Below are 17290 nucleotides of genomic sequence, written 5' to 3'. Positions count from 1 at the left end.
CCCCTTAAGTGTCCAGGCCGGACAGAGCTCGGAGCAGTGTTGTCAAGTGGAAGGTGTCCCATGGCAGGAGGCTGGAACTGGATGAGCTTCCAGGTCCTTTCCAACCCAACCCATTCCATGGTTTAACCGCCCTGCCCTGAGCACCAACCCCCCATCACACCAAACACAGATTCCTGGTTCTCTGATCACTTTATTCTCAAACAAAGCTCGCTTAGGTGGTGGCCACAGCAGCTGCCTGGGTCCTCTGCACCGACACTCTCGTGTGGGTCTTGGCCAAATGATCAGTGAACTCCTGCAAAAAAAACAGCAGTGGGTTATTCCCTCAAACCCACCTCATGGCTTCCAAGTGTTTGGGTACAGAAATCCTTATTTTAGGGGCAAGAAGGTTAAGATTTGAGCTGGAAGTTGCCAAAATGTTCCTACCTGGTAAGGAGACTTGGTGAAGACGGTCTCTTTCCAGAGGTCAGGAGTCAGGTAGCTGTAGGTTTTGGAGATGGCATCGAAGGTGGCTTTTGCTGCAGAGAGATGTCACTCTGTTAACTGCTGCAGAACCAGCTCGCTGATTATATCCCCCCAAAATGCCCCCCCAGTTACAAAAATGTGGAATTTTGCAAGGACCAGGGAGACCACGGGAAGGCCTCTCTGATGAACCCACAAAACTCAGGTTTCTCTCTCTCTCCAGTTACGACAATTACACTACAGGACACAAGTGCAATCGCGCAGATTGGGAGACTGAGGAGCGTGGACAGCTGCAAACCCCACATTTCTGGGATTGCCTTTTGACAGAACCTGTACTGCCGGCACAAGTCCTGCCTTCTGCTTCACCATTACAAACAGAGGTGCTGTGCCCCATCAGTGACAAAAGCGGCCGTGCCAGCCGCAGCGCTCACCGAAGTTGCCGAGGGTGGCCGTGCAGCCCCGCGCTGACGTGTAGCAGTCATCGATGCCGGCCATCATCAGCAGCTTCTTGGGGACAGGGGCGGACACGATCCCGGTGCCGCGGGGAGCCGGGATCAGGCGCACCAGCACGGAGCCGCAGCGCCCGGTGACCTGCAGGGACACAACGGGTCACGGTCCCCAGAGCACAGCCCTGAACAGCCCAGGGCCAGGCCAGCGGGGGACACGCACCTTGCAGGGTACCGTGTGTGGCTTCCCGATCTTGTTGCCCCAGTAGCCGCGTCGCACGGGCACGATGGACAGCTTGGCCAGGATGATGGCCCCACGGATGGCCGTGGCCACTTCCTTGGAGCACTTCACCCCCAGCCCCACGTGGCCGTTGTAGTCCCCGATGGCGACAAACGCCTGCAGGGATATGAGGAGTTTTCACTGTCCCTCCGGGGATACTCCGTGGTATGCTCAGCAGGAACTCACAGCTCACCCCCAAGCCTTACACACAGCTCTTGAAAAACGTTTTTCCTCTCAGAGTTCATCCTTCAGTCAGAATCAGCCAAGGTCAAAGCACTGGGATTCGTTTCCCTGCTGCAGCCTCAGGCTGGTCCAGAACTCCTCGCTATTTCCCAACAGCATTCCCTCTTTATACCCAAAACTTCTCCTTGAAAAGCCAACGCTGCTGTGCAAGAGCAACTGAATTTTGCAGTGTCAGAAAAGTTTGTTAAAAGGAAGTTTAAAAGTCTTGCAGTCCAACTTTTGGGCCAGTGCTACTTGAAGGAACATCTGCATGCATCACTGACATTTTAAAGTTAATAGAGTTAACAAACTACTAACGGTCCCCACAGCAAAATATTTATTTACTGGATGTGGCAGAAAAGGGATTTGGACTGATTGCAATGATTTAAAATGCAGGAAGAAGTTGTGAACAGGAGAATCTAGAAAAACGGGATTACCTTGAACCTGGTACGCTGCCCAGCACGGGTCTGTTTCTGCACAGGCATAATCTTCAGCACCTCATCCTTCAGCGAGGAGCCCAGGAAGAAATCAATGATCTCCGACTCCTGCAAGAGTCAGGCACTGAGCACACAGAAATCATGGAATCCTGGAATGGTTTGGGTTGACAGGGACTTCAAAAGCCAGCTAATCCAATGCCCTCCTGCCATGGCAGGGACATCTTCTGCTACCCCAGGGTGCTTGGAGACCTGTCCAACCTAGCTTTGGACATTCCCAGGGAACAATTCCTTCCCAATATCCCATCTGATCCTACACCAAGTCCCTCTCCAGCTCTCCTGGAGTCTCTGGAAGCGGCTGAGGTCTCCCCAGAGCCTCTCCTTCTCCAGGGGAACATTCCGAGCTCTCCCTGCCTGCCTCCACCCCTTGGAGCATCTCCCCGACCCATCGCTTCCATGTCCACAGAAACCCACCTTAATGGGGAGCGAGAAAAGATAAATCTCCTCCAGAGACTTGATCTTCATATCCTTGACCAGGCGACCGAGTTTGGTGACAGGAATCCACTGGTAGAGAAATGCATGGGGGCAAGAGTCACCGGGTGCCAGCACCCGCCGGGATCCGGCCCTGCTGCTGCATCCTCGGGGCTGGCAGCATCCCCGTCCCCGGATCCGCACTCACCTCCTTATCCTCGGCTTTACCTCCGCGGGCTCCGCGGCCTCTCCCGCGGCCTCTCCCACGGCCGCGCCCGCGGCCCCGCAGCCCGGTCCCGAATCCACCGCGGAAGCCCCCGCGGGCCGCTCCCGCTCCTCCCGCAGCACCGGCGTCGTCCGCCATTTGCTGGAACAAATCGGGACATCAGGCGGGCCGCACCAGGCGCGGATGGCGCTGGATGGGCCGGGCCGCCCGGTGCCACCGCCATGGCTCCCGCCACACTTACGTGATCTCCCAGCGTAGAAGGCCGCTCCGCCGGCCCGCCCGGTATTTATAGTGCGCGGGCATCTCGCGAGAGCAGCGCCCGCCCTACGAGCTGAATGGGGAATACACTGCTCGCTGGAACGAGCAAATGATAGTAAATTATACAGAGTATGGGGCGGCAGTGCCAGCCCCGCAATATGAATGAGAAATACACTGCAGGCTGAAACGAGCGATTTATGATTAAATTATACAGAGTGCGGGGCAGGCTCGGCTCCCGGAATAAAAGGGCGCGCGGGGCCGGAGCCCTCAGAGCGCATCGGGGTGGCGGTAGGTGAGGAGTTGTGGGTATAGGAGTGGGAGGGCACTGCTGCATCTCCCTCCTTCCGTGAGCTTTTAACCTTTCTAAAGCTCTGCTGGGAAGTGATTATGGCGCTGCCCGAGCCGAAGTCCGGCCGCGTGGGGTTCAGGGAGCGTCCCGGGAAGGCGCTCCGGGGGCCGCGGTAGCGCCCGGCGCAGTCTGAAAATCATTCGGGGTCTGCTGTGGCCCCGGATGAGATAATGGCGCCCATAGCATCGGGAACATTAAGCTTATTGCCCACGGCTGTCTGTGGGCAATGAAACCCATGTTCCCATAAGCCCCGTGCCAGGCGGGGACCAGGAGTGAGGAGTTCTCGGGGCCGTTTCTCAGAGCTTTGTTCTCCTGTACCAGGTGCCGTTCCTGGCCGCTGAGAGCCGCGGCCCCGCCATAGGCTGGGCTGGGCTGACACTTCCACGGCGATCCCTTTCCTGGAGGAGCTGTGAAGGGCACGGGGATGCCGTGATGGACGGCGACACGGGAGTCACAGCTGAATTCGTACACAATTCGATCTGTATTTTGGTGTGCAATAAAAGATGAAATGTTTAAAAGATAAACCGTCTCTCGTCTTTCTAATTGCCGAAAGTCCTGCTATACGCTGTGGTGGGACACAGAAAGTCGCTGCTTTCGGGCGTGGAGGGGCGGTTTTACTGGAGACCGCTCTGGATCGCGGAGAAGGGGCAGCGTAGGAGCTGCCCAAGGCCGCTTTCACGGACGAACGGGGAATTTTTATCCCGCGTGGCGCTGATGGCGCTCCTCGTTGACATCACTGGAGGGGCCGGAAGCATTTCCTCACTTCCCGGAAGTGGCACCGGAAGCACGTGGGCCGCGGCATGGCGGACACGGACGCGGCGGCCGCAGCCGCCACTGTGCGCTTCAAGAGCAAGTGAGGGACCTGCGGGACCGGGTTGTGCTGGGCTGGACTGGACTGGACTGGAGCCCCCGGGCAGCCGTCGCTCCGCTTTAACGGGGCCTTTTAACGGTGTCTCTTTCCCTTCCAGCTACGCCGCGACGCGGAAGATCGAGCCGTTCTACAAAGGAGGGCGAATCCAGGTAATCCCGGCACTGCAGGGACATTTGGGAATGTCGCCCCGCCTGGCTTTAACATTGCTGTTCCCTATCCCTTTTTACCAGATAAGCCGGGATGGAAAGTTCATGTTCTGCCCCTGTGGGAGCAAAGTCAACGTTATCGATGTGGAAACGGGAGCTCTCCTGCACAGCCTCCAGCAGGTGACGGGGATCGGCCTCTCCTGAGCGTTTTCCGAGGCTCCCGGCGGGTTCTCTCACGGTGGATGTGAAGCTCCCGGGAGTGAGGAGTGCAGGGAGGGTGGGAACGGACCCAAACACAGGTTTTGTGCTCGGTGTCAGCAGAGCCGTGTGGAGAAGGGAGCTCTCAGATCTCTCCAGGCATGGTTTAACTGTGGGATTTCCCTTCTCTTTTCCCAGGATGAGGAAGAGGATGTCACAGCATTCGTGCTCAGCCCTGATGACGAGGTGGGTTTGTGCTGGGGGCTGTGAACAGGCTGAACCAGGAATGGGGGGATTTTTGGGTTCTGTGTGCAGGGCCAGGGTATGAATTCAATAATCTTTGTGCATCTCTTCCAACTGGGGATATTCCACAATTCTATTCCAAGCCCTGTGTGCTTCTGAGATCCCCCTGGAACCTTCTCAGGCCCTTCTGTGTGGTCACACTCAGAGCTGCTCAGAGCCTGAGCTCCAGCAGCAGCTCCTTGTGCTGTGTGGGACCAACAGAACCCAAACCCCATCAGTGAGTCCATGGTTATGATACCTGTGAGAGGCTGAACAGAGTTAAAGGAATAAAGCAAGAATTTATTAAAAAGCCTTTAAAGGATTCACCTTGGGCAGTACAAGAGCCTGGTTGAGGCTACACCAAGATGGGTGACTGGTCATGAGTTTTCACACTTTTGTAAGTTTTGGTCCATTTCCATCTTGGGATTCATTGTCCAATCCCAGCTCCAGGCTCTGCAGTCCCATCCTCCCAGATTCTCTCCTCAGTTCTCTGCTGTTTGCACTTTTTGGGGCTGGAGCTGCAGCGCTGTCCTTGGTTCTGGGGCTGGACAAGGATTGTTTTGTGTGACTGAGCTGGGAGGAGAATTCAGAACACTTTGTATGGAGTTGGGAATTCTATACCAATGCAGAATCTGGAAAATATGAAAGGTAAAACTTAAGGCATCAGTTAAAGGAGCTTCCCTTGGCCCACTGTCCCCAGGTGCTGGTGACAGGGAGCCGGGCGCTGCTGCTGCGCCGCTGGCACTGGAGGGAGCCCAGGTGTGAGCGCACCTGGCGAGCCGTGCACACTGCACCCGTGGCCACCATGGCCTTCGACCCCACGGCCACCCTGCTGGCCACAGGTACGAGCCACCTGTGGCACAGATGGCATTTCCTGCTCCTGGTTAAGCTCCTGAGAGCAGGAGAGGTTCAGAGCCCTGGTGCTGTGCCCAGTGTGGGGATCTGGACTTCCCACTCTCAGCTCCTGAGTTCACTCCCAGGTGTCCTTGTCTTCCCAGGTGGATGTGACAGCACCATCAAGATCTGGGATATGATCAAACACTACTGCACACACAACCTGAAGGGATCCTCTGGAGTGGTACAGTAAGGACCAGTCCTGCTTGTCAGTTCCTGGCTGTCCTGGGATACTGGGATTGATGTGGAATTCTCGAGTTAATGGAACAGGAAGGTCCATTCCAAGCAGGTTCTGGGCTCTTTATGGATGTTGAGAGTGGGGTTAATTTAAGGCTGATTCTGCCCAGAGATCGTGGTCAGGAATTTTCATGGAATCACAGAATTGTTGGGCAGGGACACTTCCCACTAGCCCAGGATGCTCCAAGCCCATCCAACCTGTCCTGCTGTGGGATGTGCATTATTTAAAAGCTAGATGGTTTATTCCTGTGCTGTCCCTCTCCTCCTGCCCAGCCTGGTCGAGTTCCACCCCGACATCTCCCGCCTGCAGCTCTTCTCCTCCTCCATGGATTACAAGATCCGAATCTGGGACCTGAGCTCCAGCAAATGTTTGGCACTGCTGGATGGGCACTTCAGTGCTGTCACTTCACTGGCATTTGCAGATGGGAACACCCTCCTGAGGTACCTCCTGGCAGGGCTTTGACCTCCATCCACTCACCTCCTGCAGAACTGGGAGATCCTGGAGGGTCTGGGCAGGTTCTGCTGTGAGGGGAAGGGGTGGTGTAAGTGCTCAGTGGGTGTCAGCACCTGTACACTGGAGTCAGGGAATGGTTTGGGTTGGAAAGGACCCTAAAGCCCATCCAGTGCCATGGGTAGGGACACCTTCCACTGTCCCAGGGTGCCTGTGCTTGTGGGAGTATCCTGTGCTGGCACAGGGAATGCTGCTGCTCTCTCTCCTGTGGCCTCTCCAGGAAGGTGTTGAACTCTCACACTGCCAAATTTACACACAGACCCAAGCTGAACAGATGTAGGACTAAAACTGAGCTTTTCATTTGCAGCTCTGGCCGTGACAAGATCTGCATGGTCTGGGACCTGGACACCAGGCAGAGCAAACGAACTGTCCCTGTCTACGAGGTGGAACTGCTTTTTGTTTCTCCCTTTGAGATCCTCTGTAGTTTCTAGGCCACGGTCCCCCTCTTTAGGGTCTGTACGTTGTGAAATCAGGTTTCTCTCCCATCCCAGGGGTTTTCAGCTCTGGTTCTGTGCCTCTCTGACTCTTGCAGACTGTGGAAGCCGCTGTGCTGTTGCCTGAAGAGGGAGATTTCTCTCAGCTAGGCGTGAAGAAACAAGGGCTGCACTTTGTCACAGCTGGCAGCAAAGGTGAGTGTCACTTTTGGAGCCTGAAGGGTGGCACCTGAGTCACTTCACTGCTGTCATTGCTGGGTTGTGTGTTCTCCATGTGGCAGTGGCTTGGGGTAGAGAGCAGAGCCTGCTCCTGACTACCTTGGGCAGGAGTGGATGAGCAGGATGGAACAGCCTCAGTCTGATCCATTTAATATTCAAACACATTTATCCCTATTTTCAAACTCGATGAGTTTGATTTCCACGGAAGAAGCAAAACTTTGAGGCTTTTCCAGCCACTGGATCCTGCCCAGTCTTACCCTGGAGCTGTGTGGCTTTTCCCACTGTGGTTTGAACGATGTTCCTTGGACATCCACTGTGTAAAGCAGTGGCTCTGCCATGACTTCTCCTGTTTTTCCAGGGATGCTGAGGGTGTGGGAGGTGGCCACAGCTGCCTGTGTGCACACCCAGCCCGTGCCCTTCACGCTGCAGGAGGAGCCGAGCGAGCGCAGCCTCTCCCAGTGCCAGTTTGTTCCTGCCAGGAATGAGATCCTCACCGTGTCCATGGAGCACAACATCATCTTCTATGATGCTCAAACCCTGCAGCTCAGGAAGCAGGTGACAGCCCTCAGCCACCCTTGCCCTTTATCCATGCTCCAGGATCAGCTCTGCTTCTGGAAGAGCTTTGCCCAGGGATGCCCTGGTCTGGAATTGTCCCATGGTGACAGAGAATTCTGCTGGTTTGGGGGAACGTTGCCCAGAGAGACCAGCACAGGAACGAGAAGGCAGAACAGATTTAGCCAGAAATGGCTCCTGTGTGTGGAAATGACACCCAGAACCAGTCATTGCCACCTTCTCCTCCAGCTGCCTTTTCCCTCTTGGACTGTTTCCATTGCAGCTCGCAGGATACAATGAGGAGGTTCTGGATGTGAAGTTCCTGGGCCCTGGTGACTCTCACATTGTTGTGGCCACTAACAGCCCCCAGCTGAAAGTGTTTGAGCTGGCAACATCCCACTGCCAGATCCTGTATGGCCACACAGGTGAGTGACAGTGGTGGCCCTGGGGGCACGTGGGCAGCTCTTCCCTTCTCCAGCTTCTTCTGGAACTCTGCTGGAGAGGAGTCCTTGAGTTCTTGGTGGGGCAGCATCACAGCAAGTTTGGGAGTTGTGTGGAGAGAGGATGTGTCCCATTGTCCTTGTCAGTGTCCCTTCAGTTTAAATTGGAGCTGAAGGTGCAGGTTTGTGACAGGCTCAGTCCATAGGGACCAGGGGTGTCGTGTCCCAGACCTGTCCCCTGGCTCATTAACTGGCCTCATTAAGCACTGGGCTCATTAACTCACCCCTTTCTTTTGTCCCATCTTAGCATTGCTCTGCACCCACCAGCTTTTATTTCTTCTGTTTAGAAACAATCCTGGCTTTGGATGTCTTCAGGAAAGGCCTGATGTTTGTCACCTGTGCCAAGGTGTGTCACTGTTCTCCATTTAATGAATCTCTTCATTTCTAGTGATCCTTGTGGGAAAAATCAGATTGTTTTTGGAGCTCCAGGAGGGGCTTTTTGTTCATACAATCCCTGTCTGCTGTATGCCCCAAATACAAGGTTCTCCCACTATCCCTTTTTCACATTGTCCCTGGGACAATTGGTTGTATTTTATTGGCCAGAAGGAGATGCTTCCTTATCCAAACATCCTGGTCTGGTGTTGGAGTTCAGAAAAGTTGTTAGTGTGAGAATGATGGGGGAAAAGGTGCCAAGAGCCCTGACAGACCCCAAAATAAATCTCTGATACAACCAGAAATAAACCTCCATACTGGAACCCCAGAGCTGGGGCTGATCTCATCACCTGCTGTGACAAAGATGAAGGTTCAAGCTGGAACATCAGGGACCAGTTGCGCTCAGGGATGTGATGAGAGCCCAGGGAGCTGATGACTTCCCAGAAATCTCAGGCATTTGTGTTCTTTCCCCCCAGGACAGGAGCATCCGGGTGTGGAGGATGGGCAGGGCTGGCAGGGTGACCTGTGTGGGGCTGGGCCTGGGCCATGCCCACGGCGTGGGTGCTGTCACCTGCTCCAGGTAACACAGACTGGGGCAGGGAAGGAGGGAGGGAGGGGAATGTCCTGGTGGGTGCTGGGGACTCCTTCCCAGCTGTGCTGCTTCTCATCCCTGCTCCCAGCTTCTCCTGGTGCCCGAGTGGAAAGGGATCATGGAATGGTTTGGGTGGGAAGGGGCCTTAAATGTCATCCAGTGTCACCTCCTGCCATGGGCAGGGACAGATCCCACTGACCAGCCTGGACTTGGGGATTCCCAGGGATGGGAGGGCTCTGAAATGAAAGAGCTTGGAAATCCATGAAAGCACTTTTCCACATCCCGGCAGCGGAACCACGGAATTGTTTCCCTGCAGCTGATGGTTCCATTCCTTTCAGGCTGAAGGAAAGCTTTGTAGTGACCAGCAGCCAGGACTGCACCATCAAGATCTGGAACATCCCAGAATCTCTTACTTGCAAAGCAAAAGCAGCTTTGATCTCCAGTCCAGAGCCCCTCCATGCCAGGGTGACTGAGAGGGGCCACGACAAGGTACAGCTCCACCTGATCTTTTAGTTCCTCATTCTCCCTCCTGTGCTGCAGCCTCTGTTTGTTCCATGTCCCACACACAGAGCTGAGGCCTGACCCTCTTTCTCCTCCTCTCGTGGCTTCCCCAGGACATCAACAGCGTGGCAGTGTCCCCCAATGACAAACTGCTGGCCACGGGCTCGCAGGACCGGCTGGCCAAGCTCTGGTCCTGCTCTGACTGCTCCCTGCTGGGGGTTTTCTCTGGCCACAAACGTGGCATCTGGTGTGTGCAGTTCTCCCCCGTGGATCAGGTCTTGGCCACCTCCTCAGCTGATGGGACCCTGAAGCTTTGGGGACTTCGGGACTTCAGCTGCCTGAAGGTGATGAGAGCTTTGCCTCTTGGCCTTGGGGTTTGTTAAGGATCCTTCCGAAACTTGGAGCTTCTTTCTTTGGGCTTTATGAGGAAATTGGATCCTTTTGGGTCTCTCTGAAGGCCTGGCACTGCTGAGCTTCCTTTTTTGTTTTGCAGACCTTTGAAGGCCACGATGCCTCAGTGCTGAAAATCATCTTTGTGAGCCGAGGGGCTCAGCTGCTCAGCAGGTTTGTGCTTGCCCAGGGATGAGGGGAGATTCCAGAATTAAGGGTTCAGCACCAAGAGGGATCAGTCTTGTGTCCAAAGAATCTTTGGGAAGATTTATAGTAAGATGCCATGTTTCTGTAAAGGTTGTTTTAATCTTCCTCTTCTGCAGTTCTTCCATGGATTCCATGTGGCTGCTGTGGCAGTGCTGGCTTGGGACAAACACAGTAGACAAAAAAATCTTGCCCTCCACATTTTGGGTTAACTCTGCTCCTGTTTGGAAGGAATTGGGATGGGACAAGTTCATCTGATACTCGAGATGGGACAGAGCAAGAATGGATCTGTCCAGTGATTCTTTCTATTGTGTTTCTCTTCCAAAAGTGGATCTGATGGTCTCTTAAAACTCTGGACAATTAAAACAAACGAGTGTGTGAAAACATTAGATGGTCATGAAGATAAAATCTGGGGCCTTCACTCCAACAAGAAAGATGACATGGTTGTGACAGCCTCCAGTGACTCCTGCATCACCCTGTGGCAGGTACAGCACGGGGGGCTGGTTCCTCCCTGGGTTAGTAATTGGGGTAATTGGAGAACTCGGGGTCTCAGTGGCTTGTTTTTCATGTGTTCTCTTTGTCTGCAGTTTGAAATTTGGTCAACAAGGCTGATCTTGGGGTTTGGGGGTGTTTTTTGGCCATCCTGTATTTCCCCAGAGCAGCAGATGAGCCCTAGCTCTGGAGCTTTGGAGGGAAGTTGGAAATTGCAGGATTTAATGTTTAAATGAGTTGACTCCAAGATTTTGCTGCAGAAATTGGCCTCCACATCACTTGATGGCTAAATCAAAACCCTTCTGTATTAAAGCAGGATTTGATAAAGTTTTATCTTTTTTTTTTTTTTAATAGGATGTGACTGAAATTGAGGAGAAAGAAGCACAGGCTAAACAGGAAGAGCAGATAATGAAGTGAGTATTTTTATTTATGAAATAAAGAGCTGTGAAAGGCAGACTTTGCAGTGGAACTGTCCACACCTGGAGCCATCCAGTTCCACCTGACCACAATATTGGAGTCAGGGAATTGAGGCATTTGTTGACAAACTTCTTAACTGTTATTGCCAAAAATGCTGCTTCTTGTGTAATTTTGTTTTTTTCCACCATCCAAGTATTGGTCTCACTCTCACCCCTGATTTGTTTTCCAGAGAGCAAGAGCTTTCTAACCTTCTCCATGAGAAAAGGTACCTCAAAGCTCTGGGCCTGGCCATCTCCCTGGACAGGCCACACACTGTGCTGACAGTGGTCAAGGGTGAGTCCAGAGCCTGCTCTGAAGGCATTTCCTGCCCTTCCTCCTTTCCTGGACACCTTTTCCAGCTAATTCAAGGCTCCAGTAATTAGTCTGCAAAGCCCCAGTTTTCCCAAAGTGTCCCATGGTGTCCCTGCTCTCATTTCTATTGCAGCCATCCTGAAGGAGCCTGAGGGGAGGAGGCAGCTGGAGGAGAACATTGTTCGTCTCCGCAAGGATCAGAAAGGTTTGTGGCAGGATTAAAAGTGCTGCAAGAGGGTCAGAGGTTTGTTCTGTCACCTGAAATCAGAATTCTGGAATGGTTTGTGTTGGGAGATTGTCCGGTTCCACACTGGGCAGGGACACCTTCCACCAGAGCAGGACGTGGCCTTGGACACTTCCAGGGATGATGGACTGGGAGCCTCGGGGGCTGTGTGGGAGCTGAAGCTCTGTGAGAATCCAGGGATGTTTTCCAGTGTGGGCTCTGCTGTGTGCCAGCCCGTGCCACCTTCCTTCCCCCACAGAGGCCGTGCTGGGGTTCCTGGTGACCTGGAACACCAACTCCCGAAACTGCCACGAGGCCCAGGCTGTCATGGAGACGCTCCTGAAGCACGAGGCACCCGACAGCCTCCTGCAGTTCTCAGGAATTAAATCTGCTGTGGAGTCCCTGCTGCCCTACACGGGTGAGGCACTGTGGGGACAGCCGTGGGCTGCTGCTGCTGCTGCCTGGGATCAGGGGTCCTGGAATGGTTTGGGGTGGAAGGGACACGTCAGTTAATGCACCCCTGCCACGGCAGGGACACCTTCCACCATCCCGGGCTGCTCCAAGCCCTGTCCAGCCTGGACTTGGGCACTTCCAAAGATTCAGGGGCAGCCACAGCTTCTCTGGGATTTCTAGTCCATGGCCTGCCCACCCTCCCAGGGAGGAATTCCTTCCCAATATCCCATAACCCTGCCCTCTGGCAGTGGGAAGCCATTCCCTGTGTCCTGTCCCTCCACCCCTTGTCCCAAGTCCCTCTCCAGCTTTCCTGGAGCCTCTTTATTCCCTGGAAGTCTCCCTAGAGCATTCCCTTCTCCAGGCTGGACATTCCCAGCTCTCCCAGCCTGGCTGCACGATCTGAGGCCAGGTTCTGCTCCCTCCCCTCCCCTCCCCTCCCCTCCCCTCCCCTCCCCTCCCTCCCCTGTGACTCTGAGCCCTTCCCTCCTTGCAGAACGCCACTTCCAGAGGCTGAGCCGCCTGCTCCAGGCTTCCACCTTCATCGAGTTCATGTGGCAGAACATGAGGCTGGCAGATGTGGCCCAGCAGGACCAGGGGACTCTGTGACCCTCCCCGCCTCCCCTCACCAAATTCCCATTCCACAGAGCCCACCGGGATGGCAGCTGGTTTTTTTTTTTTAGTTCCTGTGTTTTATAATAAATGTTTTAATTTCTAAACCAAGTCCAGCATCCAGTCTCCTCAGGGATGGATGAAAGGAAAAGGGCATTTCTTTGGCCAAGCTGGGGGTTGTGTTTTCACACCCTGAGTTGTCAGACTCACAAACACCAGTTAGTTTGGGATACAAAGGCAGAATCCCAGCAAACAGTTGGGATTTTAAAGGATTCATGGAACTGGGATCCTGCGTGGGCAAAACAGTTTGGACCAAGGCAGGGGTCTCACCTGTGGCCACCCCAAATTTAGCACCTGGGAGGGAGAAAAGCACAATTTAAATTCCCCAAATAGTAAATTATAAAAGCATAAAACACAAGGAGGTTCAGAGATACTTACATGTATTTTCTTTCATAGACACGAATATATAAAATTCAAACAATACAAACAGTTCACAAGTTCTTTATAAAAATATTAAGTTACCTGGGAGAAAAAGTACAATTAAAGCCATCAGTGTAGAGAAAAGTCTTAATTCTCCTATAACTCTTTTTCTAACTCATTTCTAGCGCAAGAGTTTAGGATTAGAATTGTTGTTTCAGTAACTACTCAATCCCCTGGAAAGAGAAATGTTTTGTCCATAAAAGTTCTCTGTTCCCATCCTCAGCTGGGACACAAGCTGTGACTCCCCTGGTTGTGTTCCTGTGCCTGCACAGACAGGGCTGGAGGGAAAAGGGATGAGGTTGCTCCCCAACAGGTTTTTTATTGTTAAAACCATTCAACAGATCCAGCACATCCTTATATTTCATGGCCTCTCCACTAACCTATAAAAAACATCCCCAAACTGACACCAAAAGTCAAAAAGTAAAAATATCTATAAAACAGGGGGTTCAGTAAGGCCTTCACACAGGGGCATCATCCCATCCCTCCCTGCTCAGGGTGCCAGGGGTGACTGAGGCACTCTGGTGCTACTTTTTTGTCCTCCACAGTGCCCGTGGCTGTGCCAGCTCATCCTGGTGTGGGGAATAACCCAGGATCAGGTACTGCAGGGCAGGGAACACCTGAGCTCCTCCCCAGTGACCTCCATCTCTGCAGCTGCCAGATCCTCGAGTGACCCCACTCAGTTCTCTCCCAGGAGCTCCCTGTGGAAGCTGCAGCAGCAGCAGTGTGGATGTGTGTGTGTCCCTTGGGAAGGGACAATCCCAAACTCTGACACTCCACTGCTGCCCACGGCCCCCAGGGGACTCCAGCGAGTGGGCTGCCAGGGCTGTCCCCACCTGTGTCCCCTCCCCAGGGACACTAATTTCTGCTGGGGATGGGCAGGCCTGGCCCTGGAGCCGATTGCTGCAGGGCACGTTTGGTGACAGTGCTGCAGCGCTGCAGGATCTCATGGGGTGAGGGCCGGGCTGGCACCCTGGGGACACCCTTGGCCAGCTCGGGGTCAGCGAGGGACGAGCTGAGCTCAGCTGTGGAGGACTCCACGAAGCCAGAGTCGTTCCTGTCCCTGGCACTGAGCTGTGGGGATTTGCTGCTGTGCATGGATGGGCCAGGAGAGCTCCGAGCCTGCTCTACCTCGGGCAGGGATCGTGACAAGCTGGGTTTCCAGTCCCCAGCGCTGCTGCTCCCCGAGCTCAGGGAAGAACTGTCCAAAGCCAAATCCAGCTGTGGGGTGGAGCTGGCTCTGGGCAGGGAGCGGGATCTGCTTCTCTGAGAGCTGCTGAGCCCCCCAGGGACCGGGCTGGGCTGGGGCACAGGCTCAGCCCGTGGCTGTGGGGAGCAGAGGTTCAGTGTGGAGGCGTTCAGGCCACAGCTCAGGATGGTCTGGAGCTTGTGGTGAGGGTTCTGGTAGGGTCTGAGGCACAGCGAGGGCATGTAGCCAGTGCAGCCATTGTACCTGAGGGCAGGGATAGGAAAAACATTGAGAAAACCTTTCCAGCACCTCAGCATTTGCCTAGCTCTGAATCCACCCCACCCGTGACACTGAATCCTCTCAAATCTACCAGGGGCCAAGGGGAGGGAGCGCTTGGGGAAGCAGGTCTGTGCTGTACGTGGGGTGTGAGGACAGGGAAACCATCCCCAGCCAAGGACAGACAGCTCAGGGGGCTCCTGTGCATCCCACACGGGGAGGAACAGCAAGCAGCTCCCTTGGAGAGCCAGGATTTTGGGAAAGCCTCCTCACCGGATCAGCCACCAGCCGTCGTGGGATCTCCTGAGCACCTCCACGATCACCCCCTGGTTCAGGGACAGCTCATCTGCCTTCTGAGCCTCATAGGCCTGCACCACAAAGTACAGGCTGCCTGCAGAGAGACACAGAGGTCGGGTTTGCCTTATGGAGAAAATGCTCTGATCCCTGTGAGAGACCAGCCCAGCTTCAGGGCAGCTGTTCCTGAGAGTAACTGGTTTGCTCAGGGATCCCAGTCCGATCCATTTAAGTTAGATATAAAGAAATTTTTCACAAAAAGGGTGTAGAGACCTTGCAAGAGGTTGCCCAGAGCAGCTGTGGCTGCCCCTGGATCCCTGGAAGTGTCCAAGGCTAGGTTGGACGGGGCTTGGAGCAACCTGGGACAGTGGAAGGTGCTGGGGTTGGAACTGGGTGGGCTTTGAGCTCTCTTCCAACCCAAACCACTCCATGATTCCATGACCCACAGGTGGTGGCAGAGCCAACCAGAAGAGTCAGAGGTCCAGGCAGGGACTGCAGGCAGTGAATAAAGTGGTGGGGTTTTTGCAGAGCTCATGTTTTGAAGGAAGAACACTTACCCTCCTCGTTTGGGCTGAGGGCAGTCTGGATGTCCTCACAGGCATCAAGCTCTTCCAGGTACGAGGCTGGGAACCAGGCTATCTGCTTGTCTGCATTTTCCACCAGCCACCAGCCTACAAAGAGGAAAAATACACAGATTTTAACAGCCTGCAAGTCAAGACGTGACAATAATCCCTGGGTAGGGGACACAAGAGACAGGAGGGACATTCACTGTGCCCAGGTAAGCACACAAGTGCAAACACCTGAAGTTCTGGCACTACCTCAGCATTTGCCTAGCTATGAATCCATGCGCCCACCCACCTCTGACACTGAATCCTCTCAAACTTACCAGTCATGTCCTTGATCAGCACTTCCACAATCTCCTTCTGAGCCACTGTGAAGGGTTTGTTCTTTGTGTCTTTGGTTTCAAAGGCCTCGATGCAGCGATAGCTCTGCGAGGCCTGAGGGAGGGTGATGGAGAGGGGCTGGGGGTTCTTCTCCCTTCTGAATACTGATGGCATGATCACAACACTGAAAAGTAAAGGTGCGTGTCAGAAACTTGTGTGAAAGGTTGAGTTTAGTACTGATTCTGGTAAAATCATTTCTGCTGAGAAAAGCTTCAGGCAACAGAAACAAAATTAATCTGGATTGAAGCACCCAGCTGAACTGGCCTGGAGTGTAAATGGTGTTTCCCTTCTATCCATAGCCCAAGATTTCATAAACAAAAAAATACATCTCGTATTTCATACCTGTTTTCAGGGAACGATGGATCAAGGTCTTGAGTCTGTGCCTTGAAAAACTGATTCACCTCTTCCCCCCGGGAGATTTTCACATCTGTTTTCAGCAGCTCCTGGGAATACGTTTCCAGCAGTTTCAGGATCTCCAGGCACCTGTTCAGCTTCCCACCCTTCCTCTGCTGCATAGTTATACCTTCAAAATACCAAGGGCACAGTTGGGATAGGGTAGGAATGGATCTGGAGCCCAGGGAGCAGCATCTTTTCCCTGAACATCGGGATGCCCTCACCCACCACCCTTCCTGCCCAAGACCAAACTGTACAAGTCACTGTCCCTACCTCCCTGTCATTTTTAACAGTTCCTGATATGCTTTTTTAACATCTAAAATTTCTTCCTTTTTTTTCACATGTAAAATTCCAAGAAGCTCTAGGTCAATATTTGAAGTGCAGCATTAATTTGCCAAGTGCAGCTATCTATTAACAAAACCCCTTTCTGGGTCATTTTAAGTCTGTACTAGACCCAGCCATGCTGATGTGACCCAGTGGTGCCATGGCAGGAGCAGGAGTGAGCCTCTGCTCTGTTCCAGAGGAAGGTCAGACTCAGAGGTTTGTCTGTGCCATGGGTTGTGACTTTCCCTGATGACTCTCATGTTTGTTGGTCCATCAGAGATTTGTCCTTACCTTTAAACCTGGGCAAACTCCTCAGTGACCCACTCTCAGTGGGGAATTTTCTCTTCAGCTCTTTCTAAAAGTAAGGAGAAGGAGAGAACAGTGATTCCTCACAGCTGACACACAGCCAGGCTCCTTCCCCTCCCCAGGACAGGAATCTGAGAAATTTGAGGAATTGAAAATTCACTTACATGGAATTTCTTAAAGTCTTCAAAAGTCCTGTAGATGAGAATGTTGTTCTGATCTGACCAGGACACAAACATCATGTAGTTCTGGGAAAAGAAAGGCAGTTTAATCGAAATGTTCAATTTTGGATGCTTCCAGGCAATCAGCATTTGCTGCGGTTAATTGAGGCTTTTAATGACGCATTAAAAAAATTAAATGAAACATTAAACCTACAAAAATATTTCCTTAATTTCATAGTCCCAAATGGGTAATCATTGCTGAAACCAGAAGAATTGTATGGTGCTGTGACAAAAAGAGAGCAAAACCCAAGATATTAAGGCCATTAAAAACAAGTC

General features: G+C 53.2%; 3 protein-coding genes and 2 non-coding genes across 5 annotated transcripts; 2 read left to right on the top strand and 3 right to left on the bottom strand.

Moving 5' to 3' along the window:
- Positions 1–170: 170 nt before the first annotated feature.
- RPS2 (ribosomal protein S2) lies at positions 171–2807 on the bottom strand. The gene is made up of 8 exons (XM_062503486.1): positions 2780–2807; positions 2521–2679; positions 2316–2405; positions 1845–1952; positions 1129–1302; positions 891–1050; positions 424–515; positions 171–292 (listed from the first exon to the last, which is right to left on the bottom strand). Exons 2-8 carry the CDS (start codon positions 2674–2676, stop codon positions 212–214), a joined length of 861 nt encoding a protein of 286 aa, XP_062359470.1. The 5' UTR covers positions 2677–2679; positions 2780–2807; the 3' UTR covers positions 171–211.
- Positions 597–734, bottom strand: LOC134050729 (small nucleolar RNA SNORA64/SNORA10 family). Its single transcript, XR_009933727.1, has one exon. It is a non-coding gene; the product is annotated as a small nucleolar RNA SNORA64/SNORA10 family (small nucleolar RNA).
- A 462-nt stretch (positions 2808–3269) lies between the features above and the next one.
- LOC134050730 (small nucleolar RNA ACA64) lies at positions 3270–3394 on the top strand. The gene has a single exon (XR_009933728.1). It is a non-coding gene; the product is annotated as a small nucleolar RNA ACA64 (small nucleolar RNA).
- Positions 3395–3945: 551 nt separating this feature from the next.
- On the top strand, positions 3946–12644 carry TBL3 (transducin beta like 3). The gene is made up of 22 exons (XM_062503560.1): positions 3946–3998; positions 4114–4165; positions 4247–4342; positions 4559–4606; positions 5343–5484; positions 5641–5725; positions 6047–6214; positions 6592–6667; positions 6817–6913; positions 7296–7492; positions 7773–7914; positions 8277–8335; positions 8838–8941; positions 9292–9442; positions 9568–9798; positions 9948–10018; positions 10377–10533; positions 10895–10953; positions 11187–11290; positions 11442–11513; positions 11791–11949; positions 12478–12644. The coding sequence occupies exons 1-22, from the start codon at positions 3946–3948 to the stop codon at positions 12588–12590; spliced, it is 2436 nt and encodes an 811-aa protein (XP_062359544.1). The 3' UTR covers positions 12591–12644.
- A 1284-nt stretch (positions 12645–13928) lies between these two features.
- Positions 13929–17083, bottom strand: NOXO1 (NADPH oxidase organizer 1). Its single transcript, XM_062503858.1, has 7 exons — positions 16961–17083; positions 16782–16845; positions 16116–16296; positions 15716–15897; positions 15387–15500; positions 14809–14926; positions 13929–14523 (listed from the first exon to the last, which is right to left on the bottom strand). Exons 1-7 carry the CDS (start codon positions 17033–17035, stop codon positions 13929–13931), a joined length of 1329 nt encoding a protein of 442 aa, XP_062359842.1. The 5' UTR covers positions 17036–17083.
- Between the last annotated feature and the right edge of the window lie 207 nt (positions 17084–17290).

Source organism: Cinclus cinclus, chromosome 16, assembly GCF_963662255.1.
Source record: "Cinclus cinclus chromosome 16, bCinCin1.1, whole genome shotgun sequence".
Lineage (NCBI taxonomy): Eukaryota > Metazoa > Chordata > Aves > Passeriformes > Cinclidae > Cinclus > Cinclus cinclus.
This window is presented reverse-complemented; position numbering and strand designations above follow the sequence as displayed.

Bases quoted from the DNA above. Each gene is read 5' to 3' on its own strand.
- RPS2 (XM_062503486.1), bottom strand. From the start codon at position 2,676: ATGGCGGACGACGCCGGTGCTGCGGGAGGAGCGGGAGCGGCCCGCGGG. The intron at 2,406-2,520 runs GTGAGTGCGGAT...TTTCTCTACCAG, and splicing joins GTAAAGCCGAGGATAAGGAG to TGGATTCCTGTCACCAAACT. The intron at 1,051-1,128 runs GTGCGTGTCCCC...GTGTCCCTGCAG, and splicing joins CACACACGGTACCCTGCAAG to GTCACCGGGCGCTGCGGCTC.
- TBL3 (XM_062503560.1), top strand. From the start codon at position 3,946: ATGGCGGACACGGACGCGGCGGCCGCAGCCGCCACTGTGCGCTTCAAG. The intron at 8,942-9,291 runs GTAACACAGACT...CATTCCTTTCAG, and splicing joins GGTGCTGTCACCTGCTCCAG to GCTGAAGGAAAGCTTTGTAG. The intron at 11,514-11,790 runs GTTTGTGGCAGG...CTTCCCCCACAG, and splicing joins TCTCCGCAAGGATCAGAAAG to AGGCCGTGCTGGGGTTCCTG.
- NOXO1 (XM_062503858.1), bottom strand. From the start codon at position 17,035: ATGATGTTTGTGTCCTGGTCAGATCAGAACAACATTCTCATCTACAGG. The intron at 16,297-16,781 runs GTAAGGACAAAT...GGTATTTTGAAG, and splicing joins GAGTTTGCCCAGGTTTAAAG to GTATAACTATGCAGCAGAGG. The intron at 14,524-14,808 runs GTGAGGAGGCTT...CCCTGCCCTCAG, and splicing joins GACGGCTGGTGGCTGATCCG to GTACAATGGCTGCACTGGCT.